The 14,381-nt window shown below is 47.6% G+C and overlaps 1 protein-coding gene across 1 annotated transcript in view; it reads left to right on the forward strand.

Annotated features, from left to right (window-relative positions):
* The window catches only part of LOC139060528 (uncharacterized), a 36,680-nt gene that overhangs the window by 14,720 nt on the left and 7,579 nt on the right, over positions 1–14,381 (forward strand). Inside the window, exons 3-6 of the mRNA XM_070539691.1 lie at positions 103–239; positions 3,108–3,293; positions 4,606–4,792; positions 8,341–8,566. Of these exons, the coding sequence (XP_070395792.1) occupies positions 103–239; positions 3,108–3,293; positions 4,606–4,792; positions 8,341–8,566 (736 nt within the window). The remainder of the gene's footprint in view (positions 1–102; positions 240–3,107; positions 3,294–4,605; positions 4,793–8,340; positions 8,567–14,381) is intronic.

Consider the following 14,381-nt stretch of genomic DNA (forward strand, 5'->3'; position numbering starts at 1 on the left):
AACAGCTTGGACTTTGTCTATACACATTATGTTAATGCGAATTTAAAGTGGTAGCCCTTCTGGTCGTCCACAGCATGGTATTACGCAATACTTCGTGCGCAGAATGGCGTCCGGAAGAAGAGTGTCCTTACTATGCTCCGTACGGCATTGAGCCTTGGGCACCCTACTTCGCATCGCAGCCTTCTCCGAGCTGCCCCATACACGGGCACATGAGGCGGCATCCTGCACAGCGAAGCCAGGTTAGTCGTTTGCTTAGACGCATAAGCAGGTAGTCAGACTGAAGTGCTAACGCACTAGCAGTGGAACTGGTTGTTCGCACACTTTATAAGCAGCAGCTACCACCTTGTCCTGGCAATCCACGACGTAAGTAGAGAGAGAGAGAGAGAAAGAACAACTTTATTGAAAATGCTTGCAGAATCGGTTAGGCTCCCTCCACGCAGGTAGGACAAGCTTTTACCGCGACGCGGCCCCTACGTCAGTCTCGTGCGTTGTGCTCCTCGAGGTCTTGGTCCCTCGCTACTTCCGTGGGTCCGAGAGGGAAGCCGCCCCCTTCCTGGGGGTGCTGCGCCCCTTCTCCTCGGTTTCGCTCGGTCGCTGCCTCTGTAGAGCTGCCGAGACCTGCTGGACGGCCTTGAGTTGTGTCTCTTGATCATAGCACCTCGTTGCGGCCTCTAGCTGCGGCGGGATCGTCGTCTTCTCGCTGGCTTCTCGCGGATTTACGCTAGAGTCCCAAAGGATGTGAGCCGCGGTGGCTCTCTCCTTCGCGCACAGTCTACACACGTCACTCGCGTACACACTCGGACACACGTGCTTAGCTAGCACCGGGGTGAGCAGGGACCCGGTCTGTAACTGTCTGTATAACACTGCCTCCTTCCAGGTAAGCCCCGGGTGCGGTGGCGGCATAGTCTGTCTGTTCAGTCTCTACCACTTCACCATTTCGTTAAAGGTGGTCATCGTGTCTTTGGCACTGCTCCGCGACCAACACTCCGAGTCGTCCGTGCTTGCAGCTGCGTGGTTGGTTGTCCTCGCGCGGCCGAGTTGGCCGTCTCGTTGTGGTTCACGTTCCCGCGTTCCGACACGTCACTGCCCATGTGGGCCGGAAACCACTTGTAAGTAGCCACAATCATCTGGACACATGCACCTCCAAGTGGTTCTGCGTCAGGGAGAAACAGATACCGACAAACCCATAATGAGCTTTGGTAATATTGAATTGCTGGCGACAGTACCACTGTCTGGCCTGAACCGACGACTACAGCACCGTAAAACCACCCCGATGACCCTATGCCTGCTGAGGAGCTCGCATATTGGTGTCATTCTGACAAAGAACTGAACCTTGTGCTTGTTCATGCTACTACGTGGCTTCCACTAGGTCAACAGGCAGCACTGCGTCCCGTGTAGCGCCGCTCTGCTCCACAGCTTGTGGAGCCGAACGTGCTTACGTATTGACAGCATGTACCAGTCTATCCCGCCATCTTCTACTCAAAATCGGCCGTTCTACGTGTTTATTGAACTAGAGGGCCTGTCGACGAAGTGGTCGCCATCCTATGCCCTCCATCAGGCGTGAGCATCCCTGCTGTAGAACGGAGATGACAGAATGACTTCATCCGTCCAGACAGTGACTCTGCTGCAACCCCTTGCGTGATGCTGGCTTTTCGGCGCTCGGGCTGTCTTTTCCGGAAAGCTCCACTGCCTCAGAGGTGATCCCTGCGTCGTGTTAAGGACTTGCTGGCGGAAGACCTCCCGAACTCTCCCGTCGTGATCCTTTGCTGCTCGCGCACATGGGTCTTCAACGGCCGTAAACTGATGGCTTCGGCACCGACAAACTGGCAGTGAAGGTTCGTGATCTTATCGCGAGTTGTTTGAAGCCGTCGATGCAGTGGCTTCCTTCTCACGTCGGCGCCCTGTATAATGAGGAGACGGACGCATTGACTAAAGCACCACATCATTCCATTTCAGCTGTAATCGACGCTTTAACGACCTTCGACTATGCGAGGCACACGTTGCAGCGGTGATTCACGGCGCTCCACCCGGACCATTGCCTCTTCAGCGGCCGACGTCCCGGTTCCCTCCCTGATCGTAGCTGTACAAGGTTGGAGCGCTCTCTTCTGCTGCGACTCCTGATCGCCGGTTCCTGCATGGTATCCCGTAGCTACTGCAAAGGCCAGGCTACTGTCAGTGGCCTGCACAGCTTGCGGCGCAGCAGAGGCAGTAGAGCGCTTCTTCTGATTCTCCCACGTCTACTCCAAGGAGATTGCTTCTGACTCCGCATACTTTCGACGCCCGAGCTTTCCTTAGGCCTGAGCTAACCTGTCGAAACAGTATATGTATCATTTGCCTCCTGCTGTCAGCCATGGGTACTGCGACCGTGACGAACTTCTCTCTCTCTCTCAATTCGTCTTGATGTCCCTTTCGCCTTCCCCAAATGCTGACTCATGCTCCTTAAAGAGCTGCAGAAAATAGCCCGTCTTACTTTCTACAATGGATCTTTTTGTCATTGCTGCAAGTAAAAGCATAGCGGTGCTCCTATAAAGGAAATGACTGCAGAGTTTAATCATTTATGGTGATACAATAAGCTTTCTTCTTTCAGAATGTGCGACGTGCTAAGCTATCGCGGAAAGCAATTAAGCGTACCAAATATACTGTCGGGTTGCGCGAAAGGGACGCTAAAAAAGACCGTCTTTCGACTTCTTTCTGAATCAATAATTTCCACGATCCTTCTACTCATAGGGAAACGCACGATGGCGAGAAATTACGTTCACCCATATACAAACCGTATATTATACCAATATGGATGCCTGTTTTATTGCGGACATAATCACCACGGTATGACCATCAAATTATGCAGTTGTACTTATAGTGTACTTGCTATTCAGTCACCACTTTAAACCTTGCATCAGCTGTGGTTGTACAGCAGCTGTCATGTTGAGGTGATGCCACCGCACGGCCTTTGCAATTGCGCTTCGCGTTACATTTGATCTCGGATCCCACGTGCGGACGTTCTTTCTTGCTCCTAGCCGGCCTACGAATGCCACCAGCACAAACACAGATTATTTGAGATACAGTATTTGTTCAACTGAACATATATTTCTTCTTGTTACGCATTTCAGGGAAACTTTATTCCAATTCCCATCTCGATACCAATGCCGATGCCTTCCGGCTCAAGTAGTGGCCCAGTGATCATCAATGTACCACCTCCACCACCACCCCCATCACTTCCGCCCCCACCGCAGCCTGAAAGGAGGTCGACGCCTCTACAAGACATGACCTCGTTCATGATGGCAATGATGCTTAAGGTAACCACGTCATTACAGAAGCAAGACATTGTCATAAAGCAACGTGGAAGCTGTATCTTTGTGTTGTGTTTATCAGTTGCTGTTAGTGCATATTGTATACTAGCTTAGGAGCACGCGTTGCTTGTCATTTCTTCTATATTTAAATGGACTTTGAGCGACATTTCTCCTGCACCAAAAAATATATGCGCAGAACTCATCTCACATGACGGTCAACCGTAATGCGTTAGCATTGAATCGATATAGCGACATAACGTACCACCGCCGAAATGATCTATGTATCCGGCGCGTAATACCGCTGGACTATTTTGCACCTCCCCATGAAATATGTGCGCCATTTAGCGCCGCCGCCGCGAAGCGTGAGCATGGCTACCGACACGCATGGAGCACAGGTGCGTGTCAGTGCTAATAAACGCGTAATGCTGCAACCAAGCTTCTCTTTCTCGCGCTTATTTGTGGACACCCGGCATCATTAAAAGGAACTTTAGCTCGGGCCCAACTCCGACGCGGCCTATTCAAATACATGTAAAACGCAAAAACGTTTTTGTGAGAGAACCCCTGGACCGATTTTAATGAAATGTGTTGCACTTGAGAGAGAAAGGTAAATTCTAGTGACGGTTGGGAGCGGAATATTGATTGAGATCCTGAATTTTGTTACACAAATTTTCAAATATTTGGAAGATTGAAAAAATTAGAAGCACGAAGTTCACAAAATCATAGCTTTGCATCAATAACAGATATCGCGGTTCTGTAAATGGCATCCATTAGATCATTGAAAGCGGACAAATTCTTTATGTCATTTTACATCTTATGTAACATCTTATGTACATCTACATCTATGTACATCTACATCTTATATAGCGGCTCCACAGCCACCGTAGTCCTCCATAAAGAAAGCAACAAAATCCCAATAAAGAAAGGCGTCAGGCAAGGAGATACGATCTCTCCAATGCTGTTCACAGCGTGCTTACAGGAGGTATTCAGAGTCCTGCATTGGGAAGAATCGTGGATAAGAATTAATGGAGAATATCTTAGTAACTTGTGATTCGCTGATGATATTGCCTTGCTTAGTATTTCAGGGGACCATCTGCAATGCATGCTCACTGACTTGGAGAGGCAAAGCAGTAGGTGGGTCAAAAAATTATTCTACAGAAAACTAAAGTAGGGTTTAACAGTCTCGGAAGAGAACAGCAGTTTACGATAGGTAGCAAGGCACTGGAAGTGGTAAGGGAATACATGTACTTAGGACAGGTAGATTCTTGTATCGGAGTTTTGGCTATATCTTTTCTAAATGTACCAATAAACCGCTTTATAGGACACTATGAAGGGAAGCACCGGGGACCTGTTCCCGTCTGTGGAGTCGCTGGATCAGCAGGAACGAGATGTGACGGCGACACCAGATGATGGCGAACGTCACGTGCCTTCAGAGCCCGCTTACGATCAACTTGGCTTCTTGCAGCAACAGACGCCACCTTCATCCGAGCCATCTAAATATACCGGAGGTGAATCCATAATAGTGGCATATGACCTGTATGCGAGAGCGCGCTATGTACGGTGACTCGTACTAGAGGGTTCCATTTTTCGTTTAAAGAGAAGCTTTATTTGCCTCTCCCTTCGACTTTGCCACTGCTTCTGCTGCTGTTGCTGCTGTTGTCGGGCACACCACGTCGTAAGGTGGTTCAGAGCGTGCACAAGTGTATGCACGACAGGAGTGAGGCAGATGGAAAGGCCACGCGACAAGCTCGTTAGGACCCCACCGCGCCGAATTTGCACAATGCCATCTGGAGCTCCCTGGGCGCTGCCACATTAGCGTCTTGACAGCTGCAATTATCCATGAACGCTCTCAAAAGCATTGCAGAAATTGCAGCACTTACCTTTCTACTAATGTGCGAGACCAGAGCGAAACTAGATAGAATAGTAGAGAGGAAAGGGGAGAAGAGACAGTTCCCGGACAAGGGGCAGGGAGAACAGATGACATGAGAAGGCAAGGAAACGCCGCTACTATAGACACGACAGCGGCTGCGGGGAAACTGGATATACCTAAACTCAAGGTACGGCAAAGTACCTTTCTGCTATTTATGAAAAATAAAAACCATGCCAATATGTCTAGCGGACAACTTACGCAGGGCGTGCAGAAGCAGAGCCGTATTAATTAAAGCCCACTGCAGGGTGCAGGCGGCACTACAGAAGCGGTCACACGTTAAATCACACTTCTGTTCCGCCGCGGTAGATTTGCGGCTGTGGCATTGCTGGAGGTCGCGGCTTCAATCCTCACCGCGGCATCCACATTTTGACAGGAGCTATATACAAAAAAAATGCTAGTACCGCTTGATTTAGGTGCACGTTAAAAAACATAATAATAGTTCGGGTTTTACGTGCCAAAACCACTTTGTGATTATGAGGCACGCCGTAGTGGAGGACTCCGGAAATTTTGACCACCTGGGGTTCTTTAACCTGCACCTAAATCTAAGCACACGGGTGTTTTCGCATTTCGCCCCCATCGAAATGCGGCCGCCGTGGCCGGGATTCGATCCCGCGACCTCGTGCTCAGCAGCCCAACACCATAGCCACTGAGCAACCACGGCGGGTACGTAAAGAAAAAAAAAACACCGGGGCGTCAAAATATATCAGGAGTCCACTATTACGGCGTGCCTCATAATCAGATTGCGGTTCTGGTACGTACAGCTCCGCAATCCACTTCAAGTTTATTTCTTCTGCCACGATGCGATTTGCCATTTGAGGCAATGACAATTCTCCACCCTCTCGGAGGTTATGAAATGTGGCGCACAACAACGCCACAAGCAAACACCTCTCCCGGTGTGTTCTGTGTACCACTCAGACAAACAGCAGTGGTGCACGCAAGGTAACGTTTAACACCAACTCACCACTCTCGTGTTCGACTAAACGTTGAAGAAATTAAGATTTCGCCGTCAACATTAGCGCCAATTATCGTCCATGAAAACAACCAGCACAGAACGCTTCGCTTACATGGATTCTCAGATTGCGTGAGATCTGTATAATTTTTGCTTATGCTAATAAAAGATATCCTTAAGCATAGCCCAAAATTGATAATCTACAAGGAAATCTTAAGATGCAACTGAGTGCTTGCATGTTAATATACAAATGTGTCTACCAGCCGGGAATTCTGAGGGAATTTGAATAGTCTGGAAATACTCAAGGGAAACTCAGGAAATTTCTGCTTCTATCATGGAAAATGAGCAGCAATTTTGTTGAAAGGGAACGAAAGACGCGGTAAAGTTGGCTCGAGTAAGAGAGAGGAATCGTAACAAATTCTCTTTGACGCCGTGCCGTCCGCTGGAGGAATTGCCAGTGTACCTTAACGAACAACTTTCCGGACGCCTTATGATTGGTATGGCTTCGCGGCGCCACCACGTTAGAGTCAATGTATAAGAACGTCTGAAAATTCGGACACGAGAACACTTCGAAAAATCGTGACGGCAAGAAGTCCGAAAAATCGAACGGCGGACTTCTTGCCGTTGCCGCATGTCCGACACGGCATTAATCGAAGCCACCACCATCGCCGCCATATTGATTACCTTGCCGCCTCCAACCGGCGCTCACGTACGCAGATCTGCCGGCAGCCTTAGCTACCACCGCGGCAACGCTAGGCCTAGCTGTTTCGACGTTTACTATTAAGAGGAAGCTTTAGCTTCAGCCCAGCTCCGACGCGGCCTATTAGAATACACGTCAAACGCAAAAACGCTTTTCTGAGATAACCTCGCGACCAGTTTTAATGAAATTTGCTGCATTTGAGAGAGAAAGTTACGTTCTAGTCAATGTTTGAAGCGAAATTTCGTAAGGGTATCAATTTTGTGACAAGAATTTTCAAAAACTTGGAAGTTTAAAAAACAAACATAGTGGCACGAAGTTTACAAATTGATAACTCCGCTTCAGGAACAGACATTGCGGTTCTGTAAGCGGCATTACATCATTAGATCATTAGATCAGAGATTACATAACCATAAGATCATTCAAAGCGGACAAATTTGTTACGTCAATTTATATCTTACGCTAACTTGTTACGTTCTTTACAAAGGTTCTGCAAAAGCTGTATTTCCATATTTATGAATTCTTTACAATATATGGGTAACATATCGATTTCGTCCGCTTTAGATGTATTATTAGATGAAATTCACAGAATTGTCATATCGTTCTTCATTGCTGAGCTACAGAGTTGTAAACTTGATAGTTTCGTTTTCTGAAACATTTTCGGTTTTCGCCCATTTTTATTAAAAAGTTAGCAACCTAAATAAAAAAATTCAAACCAACAGACAGTAGATTTTAAGTTTTTCTTTTAAATCCAACAAACCTCGTCAAATTTTGTACAGTGGTTGCCGAGAGAAATGAATTCTCCTTTACATGTATTTAGATAGGAGCACCCCAGCTAAAGCTTCCTTTTAAGCCTATTTCTGTTATGCGGCATGTTTGTCATTGAAAGGATGCGGAGCTGTCAGCAACGGCACCGATTCCACTTTTGTGGTCCTCGCGATTTCCTTCGAAGCTAAAAGCTGCATAATGTCGATTCCAGAAAGTCAGCTTTGCCTCAATATATTCTTGTTACGGAGTGAAGCATGCGCAAACGTATTGCGGTGAAGCTTAACAAGCGTGGTAAGGGGCAATTTTTCAAATGCAGCCACTGATACTTGCTTAGAAAATTTGTCACTTCAGGTTTGCGGTCGAGGACTTGCCTGAATTCGTCTGCATTTTTCCGTGCTGCTTCCTGGTTGCCATTTTTCTTCTTTAGTGATGTTGCTCTTTCTCTCTTCAATTTGAGAGGAATTTCTGACCACACAGTACTTGAGGGGGCACAGAGTATGCAACCGACCAGTGGAGCAGATATCGGGCCGCTATATTTCGTAAAATGGTACATCGCGGCAAAGCAGTTTAGCCCCTTCCTTAATGATCTATTGTTCCTAATAAATCAAACTGCATGTTCTTTCTGTGTAGCATTAGCGATGTTTCCCTATAATAATTAGAAACTATCTCTATGGAATATTTCGGCGCTAACGAAATTTTAATGCTGACACAGCTATTGCCGAGGGTGAGCCGGCTATCCAAGACATTCTCCAAAAAATCGGGGCAAACCTCGGCAAGAAAAAGCGCAAGAAGAAGCACAATGCGGAGAAGGATGACGAGAAGCCTACCGAGCCGAAAGAGAAGCCAGCTCGTCGGCACAAGGCCATCAGCAAGCAGAGAGCCGACGAGGTTATGTCCCTGGGGTCGTCGGAGTCAACAGTTGGGAAGAAGTCGCCCGCGTGAGTACACTTCTGCCCTGAGCTAGCTGATACTTATAACTCACAGTGGTGGGACAGCTCCGCCAATTCAGCCAAACTGCTCCGTGAGCGGCCCTGTCGTTATCCTGCGCCAAAACGGCATTTTAACGGAAAATTTGCGCCGGGCCGGTGACAAAGCATGCATAAAAGTGAAAGCCTCCTTCCGTCTGTGCTACGCAGCTAGCAAAACTCAAACCAAAACCAACAGCATGCTGTAATCATCATCATAGAAGGAAGCAGAGATCTATCCATAGAGTTTCTGAGCATATAGTGAGAAACTCTATGGGTCTCTCGGAGTCGTGCCGTTCCTCGTTCGCGCATTTTTCTATGATGGACGTGCAATGTAGTACCACTTTACCGTCTTGATGGTGCTTTATTTCGATGATGATCGAACCTGCGTGGCACCGCAGAGTTTACCTAAGCAGGATGTCACGTCGTAGGATTAAAGGTAATCATTGTGGATGTTTATAGGTGATAGCGAGAATTTGGAAAAGAGCCGCTGACATCAGAATCGCATGTGGCGCATAGTTAAGAATCCTATTATCGAATGAGGTTGAATGTGGTACATGGCGAGAGCTTCCACTTCAACGGGTTCCGTTATGTTCGTTGCCGCAAAACGTTTGCGTCGAGTGTGGGTCGCTGCGCTATTTCGCTGCAACAGCGTATAGCCGATGAAGATGGAAAACACTATTTGCGTCTCTCGCGTGCGCAGGGGCGCTGACGCTATTTGTTTGGTGCCGCGTAACTTTTGCGGCCCCTATTGGACCACTCCCTAACGCGGATGCCATGACGTGAATATATTGCATGATCTCGTGTTCAGTGAAGGCGCGCGTACTCGATCGGTCTTGCGGTGAGCATTTGCCCACAAGCCGTGAGTGTGTGTTGCACTGTGCCGCATCGTGAGTTAATAAACATGTGTTTGTTGACTATCTGACGCTGGCGCCGTCTCTGCGTCGTATCGACGAACCCGGTCTCGGCCTTTGTTGCGTCGCAGTGTAAGTGAACGTCGCGCCCCTTTCCTGACCGCGCTTGCAAGGTAAAGCATGGCGCAAACTCGTTTCCACAACATATGAACTATATCATCACAAATTTTCATCGTGTGTGCTTGCATTGAAACCTGCGCCAAAAACGGTTGCTGCTGCGCCAAATGTGTTTTTTGTCTGTTTGTCGGTGCCAGGGCCTGCGCCGGGAAGTGGAATGGCTGTTCCACAGCTATGATCAAGTTTCAAACAAACCAGACACGGTACAGGATATCAGAATACTTTCCGGGCTGTCTGGCGCTGCTCTTCTCATGTTTTTTCGAGCACCACATAAAATCGGCGTCTGCCGCATTGCTTCAGCGGATGGGGCTTTCTGCTATTTCGAACAAAGCGTCAGACTCTAGTTGCCTGCTGCGGCAAACAAATTGGAAAGGGGATGGAACATAAGTGTAATCCCCTTCGATTGACGTGAACTTCTCATTGAAATATATTTTCACCAATTTAAGTCTTTTTGCTTCCTTCATTAAGGATCTTAGGAATTGAGTATTCAAATATGATGACAACATGATGGAGTTCGGGTGGATTGCAGTATTCTCCTATGTTGCGGTACAGCTTCAAGGTTGACAATATAGAGCATGGCTTTAACTCAATTGCCTGAAACAACTCTATTTCTGAAGAGAAGCTGTAGTAAATCCATTGGGACTGATTTTCCTGCTTTCAATTCTATATAAAGAAGTTGTCAATCGCCATATACAGAGCGGAGTATGACGTGGTCAATAACTTATTCTGTTTAGCGAATTGTTCTATACTTTCGCATGTGCCCCGTCTCCTGCGGTCCAATTCCCACCGTGACACCTATATACAATATCTACGGCAAAATGAAAAACGATAGTAGTTCATGAACAAATCCAATTTGAATTTCGAGGTTCACCTTAGAGCCAATATAAGAGAACGCAAAAGCTCACTTTCCTTTGGCTTTTACTGAGCACAACCGATCATGAGCAGCGTTTCAGGGCGAAGGTAAAGGTGTGTACACATTAAGAAAAAAGATTTCGCCCCGAACCATTCATATGGCGGCGGATTAGCAAGCGAAGCTTTCTATCACGGACCGAGGAACTCTGGCCAAACTCCGCGTACAGAAACATTCTCTTGAAATTGGAATTCGCCCCAGTGAAACTCAACTCACGCTTCTGCCTCTTGGACGCAGACTCGAACGACCTAGCTTGACGCTTACGAGAGTCCTCCTGTACGCGATCTTCATCGGTATCGGTAGCTTGTGCGCAACGCCGACGATTAGACTCTCGCATCTGCTCTGGGTGACGTTCTTCGGAAGCGAAGTCGCTGGCCGCATTCACCGCTTTCGCACTGGCACGTTGTCGTGGGTCATACTCGCGTCTCCGCTGTTAACGCCCCTCCTTGTTCTCGGCTTGTTGTTCGGCCGTGTGCACAATGCGTGGTCTTCCCGCTTTTCCCATCTCTGTTGGAGTTGCAACTGCTGCAGTGGTCTACCTCTGCTATGCACAGTCCGCTTCTTACACACCGTGGCAGCTACCGCAGTGCACATTCCCGAGTTTTTCCTCCAAAACTGTCGCGCCGTTGTATTGAGGGCAGACGACAGCACACGCAGCCGGCAGCGATGGCAGCTAACACAGGTGCACTCCCCCACTGCGCAGGTATGGGGTGCGGTACTTTCACCTGCCGTAACTGCGCCGCACTATCGTTCGTCATCTTTTCTTTTTTTTTTCGCTTTATGAACGTTAGCCTGCCCACATATCCCCCCCTGCGAAACCACGCAGTGCCGCCATCTTTTTCGTTCACATTACGGACGTTAGCGAGCCGATATGCCCCCCTACGAGACCATGTCATTCATACAGGTCTGCCAGGTAAACAGCTTCGTTGTGAAAAAGAAAAAAAAAAACGGAAAAGAAACGCGCAGGAGACCAACGTCGTGAAGGTCCCATTGATACAAAGTTCGCGTAATGCAGCAGTCGCGAAAGAACACGCGGATTTAGAGACTTGGCCTTTCTCTCTCTCTCTCGACAGCAATAAATAGAAGCCACCATGTTGCGGGTTGCCCTGACTACCGGGCCCTTATTGTAGTCTGCCGATTTTCATGGCCTGGCATGCCGGGCGGGGGATGCCGCGCGAGGGGAAGCTATAGCCTCTAGCTGGTCGTGATTCTTCTTAGCGTCAGCATTAAGGGAAAAAAATGCCTTTAGTGATTACAAAAAAAAGGCCTTCAGAGAACGAAGCGAAATGTGCATACATTCTTTGGTATCACGGATACAAGATGCAGCACAGCACTCGTTTTGATTAAAAACAAGCGCAAAAGCAGGCATCCTAACCATATAATTGATGATAGGGCACTCCTGCTGGAAGCACGTAGAGCTCCCCGCATACGTTTTCCAGTAAAAAAAAATGCGAAGACGTGAAATCGTTCCCCACCTGCGGCAAGTTGTTTTTTTTTTAAGTTGTTTTTTCATCATCCACTTTCATTGCCATTTATTTGTAATTTATTTACCTTAGCTATTAAAAACAAGCAGTTTCCCCTATGCTGTCCTTAGTGTCTTCGCTTGTTGGCTTCTCATGAAGCTGTTAACGTGTGCTTTCTGGTTGTTGATGTTTCGGTCTGACCTATATACTGCATATGACACACTGAACATTCAAGCAGATAGGTGATGTTAGTACTGTCGCAAGCGATGTCGCGGTTGATTTTAACAGGAAAATTGGATGCTGTGCTTCTAGCAGTCTTTGATGTGGTCATATGTGTGAAAACTTTACAACGGGGCATATTGCAGGGATAACAACAAGCAGGAGCAATCGCCTTAGTCTTTCAAGAGGTTACTAGGTCACGCAGATTTCTAGAGAGACGGTAGACCATTCTTGGTGATTGTGTTTAAGACGGTCACTCTGTGTCAGTAAGTTATAATTCTTCCTGAGAATGTGCGTTAGCATAAGGAGGAGGAGGAGGAGGAGGAAAAACTTTAATCTGGTCCTGTACAAGGTGTTGCCACCTGCCTGGCTAGTTCCATGTTGGGACCGGGAGGTCAAGCCTCCTAGCCCTATCACGGGCGTACTGGACAGCCAGGACTTGAGGGACATGATCAGGAGATCTGATCATTCCTAAAAACCGATTCCGGGAAATGCCAGGGCCGAGCGACCCACACTCCCAGAGCAGATGTTCAAGCGTGCATATCTCCTGTTTGCATGCTTTGCATATAATATTCATGTCTGCAATGTTATACCATTTCTTTATTTGTGCAGGTGAATAATAAGACTCTGTCTGTAATTGTCTAAGTGTAACTGCTTGTGCTCTGTTTAGCCTATAGTGAGGGGGTGGAAACTCCCTCCTTCCCATGTAGTAATGTTTTGTAATTTCATTGTATGTAATGAGCGTATCTCTATGTAAGTTCTCCAATCCAGCAGAATCAAAACCATATGTAAAAGCGGCCCGGTCTGTAAGGTCGCGGGCGACGCTGTTGGCCGATTCATTTGGATTGACGGGAATGCCATCAAGTGAACCAAGGTGCGCCGGGAACCAATAAATGTAACGTGTAACATTTGTTTGCCTTTTGTTAATTATTCTCGCAGCCTGCGGGGCAATCTTTCCCCTATTGAAAGCTCTAATAGCCGTTTTCGAGTCGCTATATATTTCGATGAATCTATCGTCTGTTAGTGTCAATGCAATGGCAACTTGTTCAGCGTCTTCAGGTTTGTTAGTGTAGACCGTGGCGCAGTTTGTGCAATTGCCCTGGTGATCTACTACCACCGCCGCGAACTTAGTTAGATCTTTGTAGGCAGCCGAATCGACAAAGCAGGCTCCTCTGCCCCCTTTATCCATTTTCTCGATTAACGCCCTGGCTCGTGCGACTCTCCTGTTGATATTATGTTTTGGGTGCATATTCCTGGGTAGAGGTGCGACAATTATGTTGTCTGCGAATTCTTGATTAACTTTAAAGTACTGTGCTGAATCCGTAATGGGGTTGATCATGATCTTGTCCAGGATTGATCTTCCCGTGCTGGTGTAGATAGTCTCGCTATTTGTGATGTTTCTTGAGCCTCCGCGATCTCCATGGTCGTGTTGTGTATTCCTAATTTGAGCAGTTTTGCAGTGCTGGTTCGAATTGGGAGCCCCAATGCGCTTTTAACAACCTTCTTGATCACTGCGTCAAGCTTTTTGAGTTGAGACTGCGTCCAATTGTACATGGCAGCGGCGTATGATATATGACAGAGTACGAATGAGTTGATTATCCTGATGAGGTTATCTTCTTTCATGCCCTTGTGTCTTCCTGCCAGGCGCCTGATCATCCTGCACGCGTTATCCGTTTTAAGGGTGATTTTCTTCACCTCGGTATGGTTTCCACCGTTTGCATCAATGAAAAAGCCTAGTACCCTGATCACGTTGACTCTGGGTATATTGGCACCATTTTCTGTATGTAGGTGTATATTGCTTTCCGATAGAGGTTTCCAGCCCTTAGGCCTGCCCCCCTTTTCACGTCTATAAAGTAGTAACTCCGATTTGTGGGGGGAGCACCTGAGTCCAGTGGGCCTCAGGTATTCTTTCACCGTCTTGATCGCTTCAGTCAGTGCGTCCTGTATCTGCCCTTCACTGCCACCAGCACACCATACAGTGAGATCATCAGCATATATGGTATGGTCAATGCCGTTAATCTTGCCCAGCTTTCTGGACAGACCAATCATGCACAGGTTGAAAAGGACGGGAGAGATCACCGATCCTTGGGGGGTTCCTCGATCTCAGAGCTGAACCACTTCCGAGTTTGTGTCTACGACCTTTATCTTCGCCGTGCGTGCTTCGA

The sequence above is a fragment of the Dermacentor albipictus genome, chromosome 5 (genome assembly GCF_038994185.2).
Source record: "Dermacentor albipictus isolate Rhodes 1998 colony chromosome 5, USDA_Dalb.pri_finalv2, whole genome shotgun sequence".
NCBI classification, from domain to species: domain Eukaryota; kingdom Metazoa; phylum Arthropoda; class Arachnida; order Ixodida; family Ixodidae; genus Dermacentor; species Dermacentor albipictus.